This window comes from Cucurbita pepo, chromosome LG03, assembly GCF_002806865.2.
Source record: "Cucurbita pepo subsp. pepo cultivar mu-cu-16 chromosome LG03, ASM280686v2, whole genome shotgun sequence".
Lineage (NCBI taxonomy): Eukaryota > Viridiplantae > Streptophyta > Magnoliopsida > Cucurbitales > Cucurbitaceae > Cucurbita > Cucurbita pepo.
In genome coordinates, this window is record NC_036640.1 from 2,906,096 (window position 1) to 2,928,871 (window position 22,776).

Consider the following 22,776-nt stretch of genomic DNA (forward strand, 5'->3'; position numbering starts at 1 on the left):
TTTTTTTTTTTTTTTTTTTTTTTTTTTTTTTTTTTTTTTTTTTTTTTTTTTTTTTTTTTTTTTTTTTTTGCTTTTGATCTAATGAGTTGATTGCAATTAGTGAATTGAATTGATGCTATAAGGACTACAAGTTCACCCTTCGTTTATTTGATCAATACCCTCAACCTTCCTCATCTATTGGAAGCTCTTATTGTGCACATCTGCAGTTTCCTTAAAGATGGTACTTGCACCAAAAAATTTGATCTTTGTTCATGCTGTAAAATATGGACGCCAGTTGATATCATTCTTGATCTTGAATTGATTATAATCTCAAGAGCTATGATTTTATCTGTTATGAACTTTATTGTGGTTGATTTTTGGTTACATCAGTTGAGCCTATCTTTGAAACTGAGTGTTACAAACCATGGTGGTTATTTCTGTCCTCTTTGTAGGATGGGACACTAATCCAACAAGCTCTTACTTTCTATCGATTGATGGTTGTCTGGTTAGTTGGTTTGGTTGGTGGATTTAAAATGCCTCTTCCATCAACTTGCCCAATGGAATTTGCATCCATGCCAGAGCATTTTGTGGAAGATGCAATGGAATTGCTTATATTTGCTTCTCGGATTCCAAAAGCTTTGGATGGAATCAATTTGGTAACTCTTAACTGATCCTAGTCGATTCTTTCGTTTCTTTAAATGCTGCGCATCTATTCTGCTGTGTGAAAACTTTTGATATTTTGTTTTCATTTTGACAGGATGATTTTATGAACTTCATTATTATGTTTATGGCAAGCCCAGAGTATATAAGAAATCCTTACTTAAGAGCAAAGATGGTCGAAGTTCTGAACTGCTGGATTCCTCGTAGAAGGTGATTTTACGTACATGATATGTACATACATTGATTATTTGTTATTATTTCCATACTCATTTTGAAGTTGAGTATGTGGTTCTTGTTTACGTGCAGTGGTGCATCTGTAACAGCAACATTATTTGAAGGGCACCAACTATCGCTTGAATATCTTGTTAGGAATCTTTTAAAGCTTTACGTGGACATTGAGTTCACTGGTTCACATACACAGGTACAGCAGGGTTGAACTGCTTTCTTAAATGTGGAAGGTGAAGACAATTGTTCCGTTTACAGAGAGTGCTCATTTTCTTTTTCCATGTGTTTCAGTATCCCTATTAACCTTTCAATAATTATTCTATGAATGCTTGAAGCTTTTTTATCAAGCTCAAAGCTGATCCTGCAGGATATTAGAATGGACGCAAAGCAATAACAAAAACGACAAATATAGAAAAAGAACAAAATAAGCTGCCCCTCTTGTTCAATATCTTAAAATCAGCTAGGAAACATGTTGCATGTTATGTTAACGCTGTGATATCCTCTCAAATTGACATTTTGAGTTATTGTTTCGCCTGTTCCAATTTTGATGAGTTGGAAATTCTCAATGCTGCTTGCTGACTGGTCTTCTTTACTCTGGTGCAGTTTTATGACAAGTTCAACATCCGTCATAATATTGCAGAACTTCTCGAATATCTTTGGCAGGTTCCAAGTCATCGCAGTGCTTGGAGAATGGTAACATTTGCTTCCTTTTCCTCTGTGTGATTTCTTGGTTGATCGCCATCATGGCTCTATCTTTACATGGCATTTCCCTTAATTTTTCATTCCAGATTGCCAAGGAAGAGGAGAAGGGTGTTTACTTGAATTTCTTGAACTTCCTAATCAATGATAGCATATATCTTCTTGATGAAAGCCTTAATAAGATTCTCGAACTTAAAGAGCTTGAAGCTGAAATGTCAAATACCGCAGAATGGGAACAGCGACCTGCTCAAGAGAGGCAGGAGAGAACTCGGCTGTTTCACTCCCAAGAAAATGTTGGTTTGGTGGCCCTTCTATGAATGCACCTTGTGAACTGTTGTAAATTACTCCCAAAGCCTTGATATTGATCTTGAATTTTGAGCATCTGCTTGATCCAACTTTATTCGTTATTCTCAGATCATCCGAATTGATATGAAATTAGCAAATGAGGATGTGAGTATGCTGGCATTTACGTCAGAGCAAATCACAGCTCCTTTCCTACTTCCAGAGATGGTACTATCACACTGTTGCGTGGAGCATCCTTTCGATGTGTTTTTGCTATAATCCCTCTTGTATTGATCACATTTGGTAATCTTACATTCCAATTTTCCTTACAGGTCGAAAGGGTGGCCAGCATGCTTAATTATTTTCTCCTGCAACTTGTTGGTCCTCAACGAAGATCTCTTAGTCTGAAAGACCCCGAAAAGTACGAATTCCGTCCTAAGGAGTTGCTCAAGCAGGTTAGATTCCAGTTTCTATTATTATAGGTAACTAGTAAATAGATTTGAATGTTTTGTCTTGTAATCTGTGTCTGTACTTGAGGGAGTAGTGGCATGACTGGATCAATTTGTTTCATGTAATCATGCGGGGGAAAAGTAATCAAATTCTTATTGAATCCAATATCACAGTCAAGATTAGCTATTTAATGTTTGTAATCTAAAGCAGGAATATAAGCATGCATCCTCCCTCATTCTCCATATTTAGGCCAAATGCCGAGTTGACGCATGTGAAATAGAGAGTTGATGCCCTATGATGTATATTATAATTCTGAATCATAGATATTCTTGGTTAAGTTTGATGTGTCATTTTCAATTTTCTCGGCCAAGTTTAGTTTCTTTCCCTTCTGTTTACTTACTATAATGAAATAATATGATACGCCTCTCTGCTAATACCGCAGATGTATTTAGGGCACTTAGAAATGGCAGTTATTGTCATAATTTGGGTTGTTCGTGCCGTGTCTTGACATATTTCGTTTGGTTTTGAAGATTGTTCACATGTATGTTCATCTGGCAAGAGGCGATACAGATAATATTTTCCCAGCTGCCATTTCGAAGGACGGGCGATCATACAATGAGCAGGTAATTTATTTACTCCAACTTTGTGACAGTCCTTTGAGAATAAAATCCCATTGTGCTAGAAGGAAAAGAAAAAACCTCCTAGTATAACTAAACTCCAATGTGTTCATCTCCTCTGCCTGAATTTTGTTGCTTTCTCCAGTTGTTCAATGCTGCAGCAGTTGTACTTAGGCGAATTGGAGAGGATGGTAGGATCATACAGGAGTTTGTTGCTCTTGGTAACAAAGCCAAGGATGCAGCTTCTGAGGCAATGGATGCTGAAGCTACTCTAGGAGATATACCGGACGAGTTCCTCGACCCAATCCAAGTACGTTTTACTCCACTCATTGTATGTTTAAGTTGTGGGTTTCAATCACTCTTTTGGGTCATTGAGTTATTGATTTCATTATGTATGATCACTGAGCAAAAAAAGCTTTTGATGTGTGCATAAAAATGGAATGGTTTTGATCAGACACATATTTGAAGCTTAAAAAAACGAAACTGATACTATGTTGGTGACAACCAGTTAAAGCTCATTTTTCTCCTTGTGTAGTACACTTTAATGAAGGACCCTGTGATCTTACCTTCTTCAAGGATCACGGTCGACAGACCCGTCATTCAAAGACATCTCCTCAGCGACAGCGTAAGACTTGCATTTTCTTTAAGCAATGTCGAAACAAAATGTTCAGTTTCTTTTGGCTAAACTCTACATGATTTGCAGACCGATCCGTTCAACCGGTCTCATCTGACAGCAGACATGCTAATACCGAACGAAGAACTGAAAGCAAGAATCAAAGGATTTATCAGGTCACAAGAACTGAAGAAGCAACTGGAAGGAGGAGGGGTTGCTATGCAGAGCAGCAAGACAACCATCCAACCCACAAACGGAGAGATGTTGATTGATTAACGTTGAGAAATTACTTAATCGCCTTGTTATCTTATGGTTTGGTAACGCAACATTTCAGAAGATATTTATATTTGATACTATGCTGTAAAGCTGATTAAGAATATTTTCATTGGGCACTATTTAGCACATAGGCTGCCTGACCTTGTAAGTTGTAATATTTTAAAATAAAGATTGTAACTTATCAGGAAAGCAAAAGTTAGAAATTTTAATGGTTTCTATTATCTGGATAAAAATTGGGAGCATAATGCATGTTTTACTTTTTAGTTCAACAATATGTAGAGCGGGAGATTCGAACCTCCGAACATGTTGCAAGTCAAGTGCATTATTAATTTTGCTAGGTTGATGTATTATTGATGTCCCGGCAAAATGATGGGTTTCTTTTAGAGAATACAAGAGTCATTAATGTACAAAAAGAAGTAATTACATTTAGTCCAATTTGCTATCAGTAATAGATGCTAACGTATTCCTTTCGCCGCCACAACCATCACGACCATCTTCACTCTGCAAAGCACAAACAAATTACATGTTTAACAAAGTCAACAAGTGGAAGATAAGAATATGTTAGAGAGTTATTAAGAACGTCATTCGGGGCATCTTTAGTAATTAGTTGGTGACTTTCTTAAGGTTAGAACAGTTAATTTGAACTTCTTGTAGCTTTTCATTTTGGTCGTAGGTTGTCTAGGTAGGATGCTGAACAATGGAGCCTTGAAAGGATTTACAAAATCCATAAATATTGATAACTCTTCACTTGGCCATTAATCACTTTTCGTTTGCACGTAATCGAGGATCTCCTTACTTTCATCACACTATTTGACAAAGCTTCTAGTCTAAACATTTGGGAATCTCCTTAATACTCCTTAATACTTAATTGGTTAGCCAAGCCTGATAGTTATTGTTGGATGATGAAAGTCCCAATGATCATGGGTGTTTATAATCAAGGAATACTGTCTCCATTGGTACGAGACTTTTTGGGGAAGCCCAAAGCAAAGTCATGAGAGCTTATGTTCAAAGTGGACAATATCATACCATTAAGGAGAATCGTATTCATTTAATATGATATCAGAGTCAATGCCCTAAACTTAGTCGTGCCAATAGATTGGTAAATTCTCAAATGTCGAATAAAGGACTCCAAAAGAAAAGGAGTCGAGCCTCCTCAAAGGCACAATAAAAAATGACTAAGACTCCAAAAGAAAAAGGAGTCGAGCCTCGATTAAGGGGAGGCGTACTTTGTTCGAGTGGAGGTGTTGGATGATGAAAGTCCCACATCGGCTAATTTAGGGAATGATCATGGGTTTATAATCAAGGAATACTCTCTCCATTGGTATGAGGCCTTTTGGGGAAGCCCAAAGCAAAGCCATGAGAGCTTATGCTCAAAATGGACAATATCATACGATTGTGGAGAGTCGTGTTCATTTAACCGTTATAAGAGACCTAGTTTAGTCAAAGGTACAGTTAGTGGCAACTTGCAAGCTTGCACTGCTTCTTAACAACCTAACTGCCGAAGGAACCTGCTGTTATTAGAAACATCTAAGCCATTTATTCCAGCCAGTCCAGTTCTTAAGGTAGATCAGAATTAAATCAGATTTATTAAGCATTCGAGCTCTTTGCGCACATAAAAAGAGCATCCAAAGAATAATTAAGAGAAATTTGGATATTGCTACCTTCTTTGTTAGACCATGAGCAGACATTATTTCATAGAACTTGCGCATGAGCATTTCTTCTTCTACCTGCAAATATTAGCATTCCAATTACTTAAGAACTAGCAACAGAACCAACAACCTTCAAATAGTAACCCAAAATTCCAGGCGTTCTCTTTATACAGACTAATGCAACAAAACAATATTACATTGATTTTGAATTTCCAACTGCATTAAATGAAAACTCATCTCTATATGTGAATTGCAGTTACTCTTCCTTTTCCCACACTTGCAATAACAAGGTACTAAGGTATAATGCAAACAATGGTAAGTTACTATGGTTCAAAAGGAAAATACTTCATCTTGCAATCGTAACTGATTACGTTTAAAACTAAGCACACTCAAATATTGTTTGGAAACCTCCCTCCCATTCTCTTGACAGTACAAAATTGTCATAAAAACGCATATACAAATTGATGAAATACTAGTGAAACAATATTTTAATTGTAGCTTCTAAAAGAACTATATTCAGCAGTCAAAACAACCTAAGATAAGAGTCCTAGAGGCTTAAGAACGTCAAAAATGAAAGTCAATGAAATAAAATCTCTAACTGAATCAGATATTCACGGATGCCAATCAGGTAAATACATAAAGGCGAGGGAATGGAATCATATATGCATTAATATGTCAGATTTCTTGCAAAGTATTCTAAAAGGTAAAGCCTTAGAAAGCTGTACAATGCAGCTCAAACATTTGCATTAGAATGAACTCACTCAAAAATAATATTAAATTAGAAATACAAGTTCATCAAATAAATCAGAAATCTAGAGCAAAAGAAAAGAAACCTGAAGTTTATGTAGTTCATGGGACATTGATCTATAAGCATCCATAAGAAGCTCATCCTGCTTCTCCAAATGTCTGCACCACAAAATCAGAAGTTAATGATCACTGATCAGCATCCAATAGCCAAATACACAAAAGGGGTTACAACTGAGTTAATTGAAAAGAACTTACTTCAAAACCTCTCCTGTGTGCTTGGGGTCCATTCCAAGTGGTTTAGACTTCAACGGGTTCCAAAACTAAGATTTCATTTTTAAAAAAGCACCCTAAATCAGTGATGTTATTATAAATGTTTGAGAACAAGTAGAAGTTAACAAAGCTTAAAAGGGCTTATCTATTTAGATTGGTTTGATGAATTTGATGAAATACAATCCAGCAACAAAAAATCAAGCTAAAATTTGACATAATAAATACAATAATTGATGAATTTGACATAATAAATACAAGAATTGATGAATTTGACATAAAAGCACCCTAGAAATACAAGAATACAAACAAGGACTGGAAGTTATGATCGAAACTAAAATTGCAGTCCGACAGTCAAATAGGTGAGAACAGAGAATGGTGCGATAGTGAATAAAACTCTTCTACGACTTGATGCTCATTGCCGGTAAGAGGTCGCTATTTCATTAACATAATAAATCAATTAACTGACTGAGATTTGCAAAAGAAAAAGAAAAAAGGAGGATTCTACATATGAAAAGGCAAGAAACGCTACAGTTTTCACCGAAATTATCTCCTATATCAACTGATCAATGGCCAAGTGAATTAGAATGAGAAAGCGGAAGCACAAAGCGTTAAGAAAAAAAAAAAAAAATGAAACTCACTGTCGCCTGTGAATAGGTCGACCTCTCAAATCTGGCAGGCACTCCACGGCGGCGGCGGCAGCGGTGATATCGTCGCAACTACGGAGAGAAGACACGGTCAACAGTTTGGGTCCAAATGGAGTTCTACCGATTTATCGTAATTAATTAATTTTTTAAAATAATGTAACTTTAAAAAAAAAATTACATTTTTAAAGAGAAATATCAATGTGGTACAAATTAATTAATTGTTAGAGAAATGTATAAAAATTGTAGAATTTAGTGGTAATTATTTGAATTAGTAATTTATATATAAATGTGGATGCTTGGAAGAATTTTGAAAAAATTATATGAATTATTAAATGAAATTTTAATTATGACTTAGTTATAAAATGACAGTATCTAAAAACACATACCGATTGAAAGAATTTTTTTTTCCACCCCATTTACATCTAAGAAATATTTACATAAAATTGTAGAACATAGTTCATTACCGTACAAAATAATTCAATTGTAGAACATAGGTCATTACCGTACAAAATAATTCAATCTCACAAAAAGAAATGAGAAAAAAGGAGATTGGGAAAAATGAGGAAAAGCCCACGAACTTCAAGCCCTAACCCGTTGTTGCCATCGCTAATGTAGGAGATCCATTCAAGAATTGTGTATAAAAAACGCTTCAAACACTTAGAAAGTCAAACCATGGTGAAATTGTAGCTTTTGTTCGTTTGACTTCTTATGAATATGACTTGGATCCTTGTTAATTGCCAAGACCTTCACGTTGCCTATGAATATCTCTTAAAGAACGATAAGACTTACCATTTCACGAACTTGTTTACGAGAGTCGTTAATATTACGAACTTGTTTTCTAAGAAAGTTGTGGTAAATGCTTGAACTCCCTTAAAAGTGGGCATAAAAGTAAGTTGATAAAAATTGAATGGTGGTCACTTTAAAGTATATACAAAATTGTCATTTCTTTTCGTTCCCTTTTCTTTTTTTTCTTTCTGTTCTTCTGTTTTTTTTTCCTTTATCAACTTCTCTAAAGTACAAAATTTGTGTTTATTCTTGCTAATGCCTTCCTTCCACCGTAATCCAGTCAACCAAGAATTTCATTCTCAATCTTCACTACACCATACCAATTGGGGCTTTGCANACGAAGAAGAAGGAAGAACGAAGAAGAATCAGTCTACATTTTGAGATATTAAGTTAAGACGAATCATATCTAGGGCATTCGTCTTCGGACGAAGTCGAAAATGAGTGTTTTGCATTGGCAGGACCAAATACCAACTCCAAGCAGAAGGATGGACCACAAATCGACCTTCCCTTTTTCCCAACTTTGTCCAAATCCTGCAACCTTAGCTGCAATATGCATCAAATTCAAGGGTGAGAAAAGAAGTCTCTCATTTTGCCTACTTCTTCAATGTAAGGAAACTTAGCTTAGCCATCCATCACATTCCTTTGGTCAAATTATCATTTAGTCCTATAGTTTGTGTTTAGGTATCTGATTGGTTCTTATGGTTTTATCAGTTTCAATTTGATCAATATGGTTTAGTTAAAATCCCTCATAACTTCTCTTGATTCACTACATTTTATACATAAACATGTTATGCATTCTTTGTCACATAAGAAACCTACCAACCTTCTGTAACATCAGGTACATTTTAAGAGATTTAATAAAATCGTAATGGTAACTTAATCTTGTTCTTTTTTCTTAGAGAGCCTAGAATGTAAGAATACTAACTATCACAGCATTTAGTGCAAATTGAAAGCTTCTTAGACTAAGATATGCAACCATGATGTACGAGATAATAGTTTTCAAGCGCAGAACAAGGGTTTGGAAGCAGTAGAAAATCGAGTCAAAGAAGCACCTGTATCAAGCTGTTTTTAATGAAAGCTGAGTTGAAGCAAGCATAGAACAGACGCCCTCCAAACATCTTTGCGTAGAATATGATGCGCACATCTCCAGTTAGCTGTTCAGTCAAATTACATAGATTTTCAAAAGTAAGTATAGACAACATTCAAAGTAAACAAATGAATTTTAGAGTGAGTTTCAGATTACTAATGAAAGCAGTACTTCTGGATGAACCATGTTTTCTATGGAGAGATTAAGGGCTTCCTCGAAAAGGATGTTAGACCCACTGATTTTGTTCTATTTTAGATTTTGTCAGAGGCCAACTGAATCGTTTCCAAAACGAATGTAGTAAACCTGTAACAAGTCCACTGCTAGCAGATATTGTCCTCTTTGGACTTTCCTTTCTAGGCTTCCCTTCGAGGTTTTAAGACGCGTCTACTAGGGAGAGGTTTCCACACTCTATAAAGAATGTTTTGTTCTCCTCTCCAACCACCGTGGGATCTCACAATCCACATCCTTGGGGTCCCAACATCCTCGCTAGCACACCACCTAGTGTCTAGCTCTGACATCATTTGTAACAACTCAAGTACACCACTAACAAATATTGTCCTCTCTGGGCTTTCTCTTACAAGGAATGCTTCGTTCGCCTCTCCAACCGACGTGAGATCTCACAAAACTAGATGTAGGAAATCAGCTTTTCTCAAGTTATTTGTACATTACGTGCAAGAACTGATGAATGTTCAAGGATTGTTAAGCATAATCATAGAAAGAGCAGCCTTCTTGTTACTTACAGGTAAAGGCTTCTCAAAATTGTAGTCAAGGCAGGTTTTGTGGTATAGTGCTGAACACTCTGTATCCATTTGAACAATAAAACGGGGCTCTACTTCTGACTTGTTCTCTTCATTTTCGCCTTCAACAAAAGATAAAAAATAACGTGGACTGTTACTGCTCTCATAACCACTCTTAAATTGTCTGCAACAACTCCGGGTACGTTCCATAGATGGACGGTATAGCTGAGAAGGAACCTACAAATAATAACAAATAAAGTCTTAATGTACATAAAAAAAAAGAGGAAGATAATATAATCACTGGTTCCCTTCATTGTACTAGCAAATGAAGGATCACCATAAAGGCAATGGAGATATGATGTTAACAACTTCTGACGGAAGGTGTGAAGTAACTCAAAGAGACTTGAATTACCTCCTGCAATTCTGAGACCACAAAGAAAATTGATTCAGTGTTAACTGTGTCATAAAGACGAATTCTCTGCAACTCTCTCCTACAGGGTATGGGCAACTTCACCTCAGGAGATCCATTATAAACCCCCTTGGGAAAGGAAAGGCACTTTGCCCAGTAGCCAACATACCGCCGTTGGCTTGGAATTGATACCTGTTAACATTAGAAGAAGACTCAATGTGAATGACCAAGCACCAAACTTAAGTCATAACAACTTCTTTTTCCTAGTCTTGTTCAGATCATATTAAACGATGAGATGTATTCTAGTTCATATCGGTAACTCGTGTTAAATATCGTGAAAAATATCTGGAACATAATCTCACAACTGGGAGAAAATCTTAAGAATGTAATAAGATCAAACTTATAATCCAACAACATCAGTATTTGGGTTCAATAATAATTTAGCATGAGGCAAGGTCAATGTTTTACCTCTCTGTCTAGGATTGCTAACTTTAGATCGAAGTCCAATATTAATAACAAAAGAGGCCTGATTTTTTAAATCAAAAGTTTTATGCTGTTCAATCCATCCATCTAAGAACGTCACACTACCATTAAACCCTAGTACCTAAAACGACTTACTCCTTCATTATTGGTCGTCCGCCTCTGAGCATACAGGTGAAGTGCATCCTCCACTGACATGCCACAGTAAACCAAGTAGGCACATACCATTAATCCGGTTCGACCTTTCCCAGCCTGAACAGTAATTACAAGTAATTTGAAACTAAAAAAAGGAGTTAGCATAAAAATAAGTTTGATAAAGCGGTGTGTTTTTCTTAGATTTCTTGTCCCAGAATATTTCTCTGGCTTTCAATCAATAGTTTGATCAAGCTATGTTATGGCCTTCATCCACACCAAATACTAAAGTAAATATATCTAATGAACCTTCTCTAAAAGTAGGAATCAACGCAAACTAATTTAGATCTTATTCTCCTTAACTGCAAAAGAAAGTAATCCCATAGACGATAGCCATTTTTGAGCAGTGGAAGAAATCAAAACAAAAATAGCAGCAATAAAACGACCTTTCAGCCCAAAACTTTAAGATAGGCTTGTTACATCTAAGCTGATTTATTGGTTTAATTTGATTATCATAGACCCATCTAATCTTCTGCTAAAGGGAAAAAGTAGGCCAAACTGTTACATGTCTCATGATACTGGCTCAGTTTGTTTGGATTGAGCAAAGAAATCAGATACGTTGTCTTCTATGCATATAAGCAAATTCTTCCTTCAAACTATTTCAACTGACAAAACATTTTGGTCACACTAGAAATACAAAATTACCATGCAATGTATTGAAATGCGTTGGGGAAATTAAAAAGATGAAAGAATTGGGGAAATTCCAGTATAACAACTATTTTAGACTTGTCTAGGAAGTCACAATTACCATGCAGTGTATAACCGCAATATTCTTTGGGTGGGATGATATCCATGAAGAGACATTTTCACAGAAGAGTTTGATCATATGTAGCGGTGGAACATGATTATCATCAAAAGGAAATGACTCCACGCGCCCATGAAAATGTGATGGATCATATGATTCTTCAATACAGAGATTATAGATCTGCGTTGTCCCATAAAATATATATATCAAGATGCATGAGTCATGTAGCATGGAACAAACTAGGACTAGTTAGAGAAACAAAATTTGATGCAAATGCTATAATTCCACAGGAAGTGATAAGCTCTTGTTATAAGAAAAAATTCCATTAGAATATGTTTACATTACATACTGCAATTTTAACCTAAAATCAGTTTCCATGCAAAAGGGTTGTCTAGAAGTAATAGCTTGAAAAGGGTAGGAAAAATAAGAGCCTAGATATCCAAGGAAGATCAAGTGAAAAGATATGATAGATCAAATGATCAATAATATTAAGCAGTCAAAATTTTACCTTGTAATGTCCTTGATGCCTCATGTCCAATACGGACTTAACCTGCCATAGGGGATTACGATACATAGCACGCATCCGTTCCGCAGGGAATGACATTGCCAGAATATGATCCGTAATGTATGACATGTCAAGATCATAGCCAGCAACAAGCATGCGCCTCCTTTGCTTGGATACCAAGTTACGGATGTAAAATTTTTTGGATAGATAATTCATCAGGTGGTGTTGCAAACTAAGGTTTTCAACCTTCCCCTGACCTTGCTTCGAAAATTTAATCCCCATTTCACCACTATCACAGGCTCCTCCTCATAGATAGTAAGCTACCTATCAATAAAGCAGTTATTAATCCAAAATAGCAGACATGCATCAACTGCTACTTTCAGAGTCCCTTTCGAAACACAATTAATTTCAATATTTTCACACTTATTACTCGTTCATGAAGTTACATTTACAGGTTCTACAATTGAAGAATGACAATTGAATTGCTCTACTTCGCTTCTGGAGGATAAATCACCTCACTCCACAAGATCTCGAACAATGAAACAAAACTTTCTCTACTTGTCCAAAAGACCGAAAGATTTGTGAACTACGCAAAATTAACGATTGCAATTATCTTTTTCCATGAAAATAACAAATCATTGCATTAGTTTATCCAATTTCTAGAGAGGCGTTCAACGACATTACGAATTCAAGCAAAGCAGAGACATACAAACCAGAGATCCAAAAGAAAAAAAAAAAAAAAAAAAAAAAAACAGAAGGAAAAAAGGGGGGAAAATAAGTGATTACCAGGAACGGTAGATCATAAGCTCCTCAGATGAAACCGAAGAGCGGACAGTTCTAGGGCACCCAATTCCGTAAAGAGAGTGCAAAACGAGAGAACTGGAGTACCCTAGAAAAGCTTGAAAACAAAATGGAGGAGGAATTCAAGGTGGTCGGGAGGTGAAGATGAGGTCCATTAGATCAAGATGGGGAGCGGAAGGTAGAATTAAGAAGGGAAAGATATGTAGGAAGAAGAAGAGGGGGTTTGGGGTGGAGTTTGTGAGCCCCAAATTTGGAGGAAAAATGGGCGCCATTGTAGGGCAAACACCAAAGGACTTGGATGCTCTTAGGGTTAGAGGTTATGGAACGTGGAACGAATTGGAGGGAGCTTCCATGACCGTTGCTATTGGCGGCAAATTAACAACTCCTTCACAATATGTTGGTTCTCTTATTATTGCATTTTTTTTTTAATTTTTCCTTCTTATTTTCAATTATTCGTTCTAAATAATTTGAAATATAGATGTTTATTAGTTTGTATATTTATTTAATATTATTTTTTATTACTAATCTTTTGGTAATTATACATTAATTTTATATAATTTAAATTTATATATATATATATATATTTATTTATTTATTTTTTTTATCTTTACTAATTCACTAGTTTATTTTTGTAGAAATATCAACAATTGTACACGAAAGAGAACTCACTAAATATATAACTACTCGAAAAGTAAAAAATAAATCAGAACATTATTCAATTTAATTAAAGTGTGTTTTGTATATCTAAATGCAAATTATAAATACAATTAATGTTTTTTAGTGCATAAATGTATTAATTTGTTTTTCAATACAATATTAAAAAATGTGAAATAAAGGAAAATTATGAATATATATATATAAAGGAAAAGTGAAGGGATGTAAATAGAGGATAAGCTGATCTCACATTGTTTGGAGAGGGAAACGAGCAATCCTTGTAACGGTGTAGAAACCTCTCTAGGTTTGGAGAGGAAAACGAGCAATCCTTATAACGGTGTAGAAACCTCTCTCTAGGTTTGGAGAGGGAAACGAGCAATCCATATAATGGTGTAGAAACCTCTCTCTAGCAACGCTCTTCAATCCTTATAATGGTGTAGAAACCTCTCTCTAGCAATTCTCTTCAATCCTTATAATGGTGTAGAAACCTCTCTCTAGCAACGCTCTTCAATCCTTATAATGGTGTAGAAACCTCTCTCTAGAACGCTCTTCACAACTTTCAGTAGACCCTTGAAGAGAATACAATGTGTAGAAACCTCTTTGTAGTAATGCTTTTCACAACTTTAAGAGGAGACCCTTGAAGAGAAAGTCAAAATAGTACAATATTTGACTAGTATTACTTGGAAAAGTCAAAAGACAATATCTATTAGCAATTGACTTGAAAAAGTCTAAAAGACAATATCTAGCGGGATGAACTCGAGAGGTACCTTAAAACAAACCAATGTTTGAAGAGGGCATCCAAAATTGATCTAATATCTCTCATATGTGCATTCTAAGATGTTCGAGTTTAGGGACAACGTTCGATCGTTTAGTGTCGATCTTCGCAAGATTTTTGTGTAGGTGTCAACAACAAGAAAATGGACAATTCATTGGAGATCACAGCACCATAGCAAACCTTTTGACACTGAGGTTAAATAGTTCATAGGCGAAGCTATAGCTGCCAAGATATTTGTTATGTAAGAAATTTAAAGAGCTAAGGGGTTCTCAACTACAATAATTCAAGCCTATAATTAATACAATGTGGCATCCAAAAAAGCAACAGAAGTATATCATCCTCTCTCCCACACTCACATCATTTACAGCTTGATGTTGAAGTAATCGGGGTCAAAATGATGCAGTCTTACATAACCATCTTCACCTCCACTTGAAAAGCTACAAGAACACCAAATCCATATTAAGCAACACATCAATTATCCATCCAATCAATGCAATGATTTAGTTTGTTTTACACATACAAGCAGCAGTGCAATACACCATACCTCTTTCCATCGGGATTGAAAGCCAGAGCATTGATGGGTCCAAAATGCCCTTTCACACCTCCAATCTCTTCTTGAAGGATCTATAAGACGAAAGGGAAATATCAACCAACCGAACTAACTCTGTAACTCTAAGGTAATAAGATAAATGGCAGAAGGTGATATACCTTGTCATAAAATTTTGCTTCGAACTTTCCAGCACGATGATCAGTTGTTGTCACAGCCGAAGCGTCCTGACCACCACCAAGCACCACCTGAAACCCGAAAAGCCAATCCGAGTCCAAAGACGTTTAACAACATATCAGACAGTCGAGCATAAAACAAAATATCATTGCCAGAAACTTTACTCTGGCAATGCTACATTTGGTCATTCACGTATACATACATGATCAAGAAGTGGAGACATTGTAACTGCATTGACTGGGCGTTCTGTCACATACGTCTTGATGAGCGTCAACGTTCTAATATCCCACAGCTGAATTTAAAATCAATGAATATTAAACCACCAAATTTTAAACTGTTAACCAGATATTGGAGGTAGGGAGGGGGGTTGTTGAAGAATCAGAGATCTGTACAATACCCTTGCAGACTTGTCCAAAGAACCAGTGATAAAATGTGAACCATCAGAGGATTTCGTAAGGGAAGTTATTGTTTTTTTATGGCCTGTCTCCTTGTCTGATTCTTTTAAAAGTTTACCTGTCTGTAATTCAATCAAACATCAAGAGGAAAACAAGCCAGATTCACCAAGAAACATTAAAAAGTTATCAATAGAAGTAGAACTCGAACAATAAACAAGGAGTTAGAACATTAGATTTGGTAACCACACATCTTGATTACAGATGCAAATATTAGGAAACGTCAGTTGGCCCTTACCTCAGCATGTCTCTAAATGTAACATAAATACTCAGCATGTCTCTAAATGTAACATAAATACTTCAATTCCAAATATATATATATAGAATTTTACTTCTTGCATACATTATATTAAATGTTCTTGTTGTTAGATGAACACGACTCTCTATAATGGGTATGATATTGTCCACTTTGAGCATAAGCTCTCATGGCTTTGCTTTGGGCTTCCCCAAAAGGCCTCATCCCAATGGAGAGAGTATTCTTTGTTTATAAACCCATGACCATTCCCTAAATTAGCCGACGTGGGACTTTTATCATCCAACACCTCCCCTCGAACAAAGTACGCCTCCCCTTAATCGAGGCTCGACTCCTTTGGAGTCTTAGTCATTTTTTACTACCTTCGAGGAGGCTTGACTCCTTTTCTTTTGGAGTCCTTTGTTCGACATTTGAGGATTTACCAATTTATTGGCACGACTAAGTTTAGGGCATGACTCTGATACGATGTTAGATGAACACGACTCTCCACAATGGTATGATATTGTCCACTTTGAGCATAAGCTCTCATGGCTTTGCTTTGGGCGTCCCCAAAAGGCCTCATCCCAGTGGAGAGAAGTATTCTTTGTTTATAAACCCATGACCATTCCCTAAATTAGCCGATGTGGGACTTTCATCATCCGACCCTTGTTTCGTTATTGCAATTTTTTTTCACAATAATTTTTTTTAGCAAAGATGAGATACAAATCCAAACGAAAATTGAACATATGAAAAGAAAATTAATTGCTGCTGTTGTGGTTAGAACAAGCCACTTGGCCAGGAGGACAACATCATTAGTCCAAGTTCCCAATGCCTAACCCACCTGCTGTTATGGTAAGAACAAGCCACTTGAAGAAATACTTACAGAATACTTTTATAAAGGAATAATAGCCAAAAATACTTTCTTTGATAGGAAGTAGCCATAAAAAATTGCTATACTATTGATAAACACCCAGTACCAAAATCATTACCTCAGAATCCCAAATGCGAATAACAGCATCTTCGCCTGCACTCACAATGGTCTTATTTAGAGGCCCCCAAACAGCTCTATTGATTCTTCCCTGGGGACCCTTAAGAACGAGCACAGATTCACCAGTCTCTGCAGCATATCAGAAACAGTTTAATGAGCATATGTAAATCACTTAGAGCCAAAAATAAATGTCCATTTTAATCACAGAGTCAGCTGAATATAGCAATGTCCACTGAAACAAATCTTTCAAAACCTGCTTATATTGTTAAAGGGAGAACAAGCATCAATACCAATAAAGCTCAAACAAGTCGTGCAGTAACATTACACAAATTGTATCATCTAGAACTGATCGGAAAACTGAAAAACCAAATGAAAGAAAAACATAGCTTACGTTCCGAGGGGTCTCTGGCAATGCGTTTGACATGAATAGCAGAAGGCAACTCCATGAAAGGATCGGTGGTAATCACGGCAAGCTTATCCCCGACAGAGAAATCAACTGCCCTAGCAGGTGAGTCGAAATTGAAGGAGAAAAGTTGCTGCCCAGTTTGTACATTCCACAGTTTTGCCGTCTGATCCGCGCTTCCAGTGATCAGCCGCATTGAATCTCCTGAAATTCAAGTAGTATATAGCACACAAGTTCAGTCTCGGAATCCTCAATTATCAATCCAAACAAACGCAAGGTAAAAATAAGAAGGTGAAGCATACTGGAAACATCACAGCACCAAACGGCACCATTATGACCACGATAAGTCCCCAATCGCTCGCCGTTGTCAGCGAACCAGACGGTGGGGTTGTGATCCTTGGCACAGGAGAAAAGAAGATCGCCATCCCTATTGTACTTGAGGAAAGTCAATGGCCGTTCATGGCCTTTCATCAATATTGGACGCATTTTCGATGAAGTTTGAAGCTAGAATTTGTTGGTAGAAATGATAGAGCCGGTTGCCGTGAGACGCCGGCGATGGTGGGATTGGGAGGATGGGTGTGGGAATTCGGGGCTAGGGTTGGTGTATTTCGGAATTAGACTTGGGCTTGGGCCGGTATTTATTCGATTCGGTTCCAATCCGTGGCAATGGCAACCACTCCTCAGGTGGACTAAGGCTTGGTTGAAGGTGTCCTTTGACTAAGAGGTCTTGAATTTGGCCATGTAGAGTTTGATACTCGTTAGGCCTACTACCCTCAAGCGACATTCGGAGATATGGGTGTTGGATGATGGAAGTCCTACATCGGCTAATTTAGGGAATGATCATGGGTTTATAAGTGAGGAATACTAACTCCATTTGTATGAGGCCTTTTGGGGAATGATCATGTGTTTATAAGTGAGGAATACTAACTCCATTGGTATGAGGCCTTCTGGAGAAGGCCAAAACAAAGTCATGAGAGCTTAGGCTCAAAGTGGACAATATCATACCATTGTGGAGAGTCGTGTTCGTCTAACAATGGGATATGGGGTATGTGGCTGCGGCGATCGATATCAGTTTAGTAATGCTGTGTTGCTCTTTGTCGGTGCAGTTGGCAAAGAGTTGCCTTCTGGATTTGGAGCGTTCTTTTGAATATCTCGGAGACATCTCTATGAGTCAATTTATAGGCGTCATTTCGCCATTTATAAATAGTTTGATTATTATATTTTGATGATGTCGAAACAAAAAGTGTGAAATCTTACGTCCGTTGGAAATAGGAACAAAGCATTCCTATAGGGATGTGTAAACCATAAGACCATGTAGATGCATTTTAAAACCATGATACCATAATGCGTTTTAAAACTGTGAGACCATAAATGCATTTTAAAATCGTGAGACTAGAGGAACAAAGCATTTAAAACCGTTTGGCGGCAATACGTAGAAAAGGCAGTGTGCGAGCGAAGCGAGAACGCTAACCCCAAGGGGGATGAATTGTGAAATCTCACCTCAATTGAAGAGAAGAATAAAACATTCCTTATAAAGACGTAAAAACCTTTATAAAGGTGTAAAAACCTCTCGATAGACACGTTTTAAAACTTGAGGGGAAACACCTAAGGGAAAAGTATAAAAAAAAACATCTGCTAGTGATAAACTTGAACTAAGTCAGGTTAAAGGTGCATCGGTGGTGTCGTGGTGAACTTGATAAGATTGCAAAATTAGTGAAAACAGAGCAACTCAACCTGCAAATTTGGAACTCGTAATCTGATAGTGTTCTTCACGTACCAAAAAGATGTATCACAGAACTCAATAGAATATCTCTCAATAAAAATAAGACCCACGAGGTTATATGTTTTAAACCAATAGTTTCAACCATTCCTTCTCCCCTCCCTCCAAGGTCATCAACAAAATTATATCCCCACTGGTTTTACCAATTCACAGGCAGACCCCCGAACCATTTCTCAGTGCCGGTGCCTGCTCCGGTGGTCCTTGTCCCTCCCATATTCTCTATCTCGCTCGTACTCGTAATCTCGATCACGATCTCTTCCTCTATCTCGCTCCCTGCTTGGACTCCGATGTCTTTCTCTGTTTTCTCTTTCCCTGTTTCTGCTGCTATCTCGGTTCTTGTCTCGGTCGTCCCATCCTCGGTCTCTACTTCTCTCCCTCCTCTCTTTCTCAACTACACCTGAAAAAGAAAGTTCAAAAACATGTATTTAGGTAGGCTTTATATTTAAGCCAATGACTTTTCAGGATAATCAGAATTTGTAGTAAATCAGTGCCCGTTGAGACAATCAAGAATTTTCCATGTTAAGCTCTCTCAAAGCTTCGAACGTGCAATCTTAAGAGTAACTGTGGGTCGGGCAGCCCTTTGGGGGCTAAAATCTCCGACGATATTCCGGAATGTTAACTTAACAGACATGCACAAGAAGAATTCTCAAAATAATTTCAAGGTCAATAGCATGGTCTTGGTGGACAGACACGTACCTAGTTCCTCGACTTCCCATCCAGCCCGCCCAGCACCTGGTAGTACCCGACCAGCTTCCATTTGCTGAGATTTGGCACGAAACTTCTTCTTAAGGTTTCCAAATTCATCATACATCTCACCATCATCCTGATATCATAATTAAAAGATTGTCAAATCCCACTCAGAAAACGGTTTTTCTCAAAGCAATGGTCCACCATCTTACTTCTTCAGCTTCTCGCCGTCGTCGTTTCGTCTCCTCCAACTCTTCTTCATCGAGTTCTTTGTAACCTCCACCACGCCCTCCTCTATGCAATCATAATTTAAAAATAACAGATAAGACTTTGTAGTAGTCTATAATTATTAGTACAGCTCAAGTACTACAATCGTACAAATATTTTGTTTGTATGATCAGAAAGACCACGATCAACGAGTAAAAGTTCATCAATGTGGTAAAAATCTCATACTTGTTTAGTTCAACAACAAGCGGAGATAGGAGAATTCAAACCTCTAACCAAGACAGTTGAGCTAGGCTCAAATTTGTGGCAAAAATCTCATATTTTTGAGAAAAAATTTGTGGCATTCCCTTAAGAAATACATAAGTTTATACTACCAATAGTTAAGGGTTGTCGCCTTAAACTAAAAAAAGATAATAAAATACTGCAAGAAACGTCATCAACTAATAAGATCATGTGCTTTTCAACAAAAAAATAGCAAAACAAAAATAAATAGTTTACGTTATACCTCGTGCCGCCCTCGTTATGACCGGGTTTGTTTGTGTTACAAATGTTGCATTTTGTACGCTTTGCCCAGTTAATGTTACCACACCTGAAACATAAAGCAGTAGGAAGAGCCAGTTACACAAGCAAGCAGTGTTATCCAAGCAGAGAACAAGTATCTAGAAACAAATAACCATACAAGACAATATTTCTCCCAAAACTTCAAATTAACATTGCGATTGCTCCTTCGGATCTTCTCTCGAGATGCATCATTTCACGATTGCCATGATATTTAAAAATGGTACAAATATAATGCAAGAACTTCATAAAAATACCAAATGATAACATTGCAGAAAAGGAAATGCAAAGGTAATACATTCCTGCAAGACTAAACCCAATGCAAATCAAACTATGCTGGTTGCACATAAGTAAAGTGAAATTAGATTTACATTGGACAAGGCCAATCATTTGGACCAAAGAGGCCAGTAGGGCCACCAACTTGACGGCTATTGCCTCCAGAGTCCTGGTTGCTAGTGCCACGGCCCCTGCCACGACCTATAGAGCCTGCACCACTACCAGCAGCACCAGAAGGTCGAGCACTTCCACATCGGTTGCACACACCGCGAAATGCAAAATTAACATTGGAACAACTGCCAGTAGGATAGCACATGAGAAGCCATTTAAACAACAATAAGTGACTGATACAAGTCAAGCAAGATTGATCGATTGAAAGAAGCAAGAAGGAGCTGCTCACCAATATCATATCACAGACCTTGTATTTGGACACAGCCAATCTCCCTCTTGTTGCCATGCTTTTCCTGGAACATCACCGCGACCTCTCCCCCTTCCACCGCCCCCATTCACATCCGCAGCATTCTCCTCGAAACCAAGATCATCACCAACAACAATTGGATCATCCCCCACATTAAATGAGAGATCATCTTTACTTTTGGACTCTGCTATATGAACTTCAATGATATTACCATGAAAATCCTTATTGTTAAACCATTCAACAGCCGCTAGGGCTGCATGTGGATCCTCATATGTTACAGTAGCATCTCCTTTAGGCTCATTCGTTGATTTATCACGATACAACCAGATCTTTGGTCTACCTGTTCGCTTGTCTTTCTTTGAAGATTAAACAAGCGAAAAAGAGGACTATTAAAACTAATACAACCAAAAGCAAAGGCGCATAGAAACAGGCAAAGCGTAAACAAAATTGTGGCTAAATTTCCCAACCTTTAGTAACCCAATTGTTCCAAAATATTCAGCAAGCATATTATCATCTGTCCCATAGGGCAGGTTGCAGACGTAGACAGACCCATTTGAGAGGGCTCCTTTACCCGCATAGCTAGCCATTATTCACCAATTTTCATGAAAGCAAAGTTAAGACCTACACAAAACACGGCCAATCAGTAAATTAAAATCTCTGAAAGAAGCCGCGAGAGACAGATAAATCTTTTCAAGAACATAGATCTCGAAAGGAAAAGCAGAGGAGAAAGCAAAGAAAACAGAAATCGTCGAGCGATGAATGAAGGAGTAAAGAAAAAAATTAACCAAATTTGAAACATGTGGTAGTGGAGATAATGGACCTCAAATCAGGAAATACAGGTACGAAGAAGATTGAAAAGAGATGAGCGATAGGGTTACCTGAGCTGCGTCGAGTTTCAGACTTTGATTTTTGGTTCGTCTGCCGCTTCTTCACTGCTTTTCCACAGTCCCTCGCTTTGATGAGAGTGAACCGGGTCGATAACGATCCAATTAAACCCACCTTCTTAACATTATTATTTTAATTTCCATACTTTTTAGACGATAATAGCTTATGGATTATTCACATGTATTATTATTATTATTATTATTTTTTTTTTAAATAGATTGTACTAAAAAATATATATATATCTTTATATTATTTATATTATTGACTCTCAAAATAAAAATAATCATCTTCATAATGTGCCTATAAATACTCGATTATGATTTTAGATGATAAATAAATTTTTATTTGGTACAAAAAAAAATATTGGGCACAATTGTTTGAATATTTAATTTCAAGAGAACGTTTTAGGTCAATTGTGCCTAGGTTAAGTTTCCTTCGACAAAAAAATAAAAATAAACTTTTAAAATAATTTTAATTAATTTAATTTTAAAACTAGACTAACTTAACGTGTATATATAAATACCTTAAATGTCTGTTATTTATTTAAAAAAATATTAAATTAATAAAAAGATCTCCAAAATGTTTGTCTAAAAAAAATACCCTAAAAAAAATTTAAGTAAAGGGTTAATGCTTTTAATTTGTTATTTTTTAAAACAAAATTAATTATATTATGAACAAAAGAGCCGTGTCTTATAATATAAGATTGAAGAAAAAAAATATATATAATTAAGAAAAAAAAAAACTAGTTAGGGGACAATGCCAAATGTCATGTTCGTTCAGCAGGTTCATGACAAGTCAAACCCTATTATACCTTTGTAAGTATTTTATTTTTGTATTTCTAAGAAGTATGACGTTTCAGAAATATA

The 22,776-nt window shown here is 36.7% G+C and overlaps 5 protein-coding genes across 8 annotated transcripts in view; 1 reads left to right on the top strand and 4 right to left on the bottom strand.

Annotated features, from left to right (window-relative positions):
- The window catches only part of LOC111790537 (probable ubiquitin conjugation factor E4), a 7,303-nt gene extending 3,288 nt beyond the window's left edge, over positions 1-4,015 (top strand). Inside the window, exons 6-16 of the mRNA XM_023671474.1 lie at positions 432-635; positions 737-849; positions 946-1,060; positions 1,468-1,557; positions 1,653-1,856; positions 1,978-2,073; positions 2,178-2,300; positions 2,826-2,918; positions 3,058-3,222; positions 3,448-3,537; positions 3,616-4,015. Of these exons, the coding sequence (XP_023527242.1) occupies positions 432-635; positions 737-849; positions 946-1,060; positions 1,468-1,557; positions 1,653-1,856; positions 1,978-2,073; positions 2,178-2,300; positions 2,826-2,918; positions 3,058-3,222; positions 3,448-3,537; positions 3,616-3,801 (1,479 nt within the window). The 3' untranslated portion in view covers positions 3,802-4,015. The remainder of the gene's footprint in view (positions 1-431; positions 636-736; positions 850-945; positions 1,061-1,467; positions 1,558-1,652; positions 1,857-1,977; positions 2,074-2,177; positions 2,301-2,825; positions 2,919-3,057; positions 3,223-3,447; positions 3,538-3,615) is intronic.
- Positions 4,016-4,114: 99 nt separating this feature from the next.
- Positions 4,115-7,233, bottom strand: LOC111790538. The gene is made up of 5 exons (XM_023671475.1): positions 7,106-7,233; positions 6,453-6,517; positions 6,284-6,356; positions 5,463-5,528; positions 4,115-4,302 (listed from the first exon to the last, which is right to left on the bottom strand). Exons 2-5 carry the CDS (start codon positions 6,482-6,484, stop codon positions 4,228-4,230), a joined length of 246 nt encoding a protein of 81 aa, XP_023527243.1. The 5' UTR covers positions 6,485-6,517; positions 7,106-7,233; the 3' UTR covers positions 4,115-4,227.
- A 1,007-nt stretch (positions 7,234-8,240) lies between these two features.
- Positions 8,241-13,198, bottom strand: LOC111791248 (phosphatidylinositol 3,4,5-trisphosphate 3-phosphatase and protein-tyrosine-phosphatase PTEN1-like). Of its 3 annotated transcripts, XM_023672514.1 has the most exons (8): positions 12,839-13,198; positions 12,056-12,376; positions 11,551-11,727; positions 10,749-10,862; positions 10,134-10,322; positions 9,725-9,958; positions 8,950-9,051; positions 8,241-8,440 (listed from the first exon to the last, which is right to left on the bottom strand). In XM_023672514.1, exons 2-8 carry the CDS (start codon positions 12,332-12,334, stop codon positions 8,288-8,290), a joined length of 1,248 nt encoding a protein of 415 aa, XP_023528282.1. In that variant the 5' UTR covers positions 12,335-12,376; positions 12,839-13,198; the 3' UTR covers positions 8,241-8,287. The 3 variants fall into 3 exon arrangements, with proteins under 3 accessions (XP_023528282.1, XP_023528284.1, XP_023528283.1); XM_023672516.1 differs by lacking the exon at positions 11,551-11,727; XM_023672515.1 differs by lacking the exon at positions 10,749-10,862.
- Positions 13,199-14,415: 1,217 nt separating this feature from the next.
- LOC111791635 (eukaryotic translation initiation factor 3 subunit I-like) lies at positions 14,416-17,710 on the bottom strand. The gene is made up of 8 exons (XM_023673041.1): positions 17,384-17,710; positions 17,070-17,285; positions 16,680-16,807; positions 15,404-15,523; positions 15,209-15,298; positions 14,991-15,077; positions 14,827-14,906; positions 14,416-14,719 (listed from the first exon to the last, which is right to left on the bottom strand). The coding sequence occupies exons 1-8, from the start codon at positions 17,565-17,567 to the stop codon at positions 14,644-14,646; spliced, it is 981 nt and encodes a 326-aa protein (XP_023528809.1). The 5' UTR covers positions 17,568-17,710; the 3' UTR covers positions 14,416-14,643.
- Positions 17,711-18,795: 1,085 nt separating this feature from the next.
- Positions 18,796-22,001, bottom strand: LOC111789647 (transcription initiation factor TFIID subunit 15-like). 2 transcript variants are annotated; one of them, XM_023670282.1, is made up of 8 exons: positions 21,904-22,001; positions 21,493-21,646; positions 21,026-21,381; positions 20,703-20,903; positions 20,279-20,362; positions 19,761-19,842; positions 19,558-19,684; positions 18,796-19,258 (listed from the first exon to the last, which is right to left on the bottom strand). In XM_023670282.1, the coding sequence occupies exons 2-8, from the start codon at positions 21,610-21,612 to the stop codon at positions 19,035-19,037; spliced, it is 1,194 nt and encodes a 397-aa protein (XP_023526050.1). In that variant the 5' UTR covers positions 21,613-21,646; positions 21,904-22,001; the 3' UTR covers positions 18,796-19,034. The 2 variants fall into 2 exon arrangements, with proteins under 2 accessions (XP_023526050.1, XP_023526051.1); XM_023670283.1 differs by lacking the exon at positions 21,904-22,001 and adding an exon at positions 21,811-21,875.
- Between the last annotated feature and the right edge of the window lie 775 nt (positions 22,002-22,776).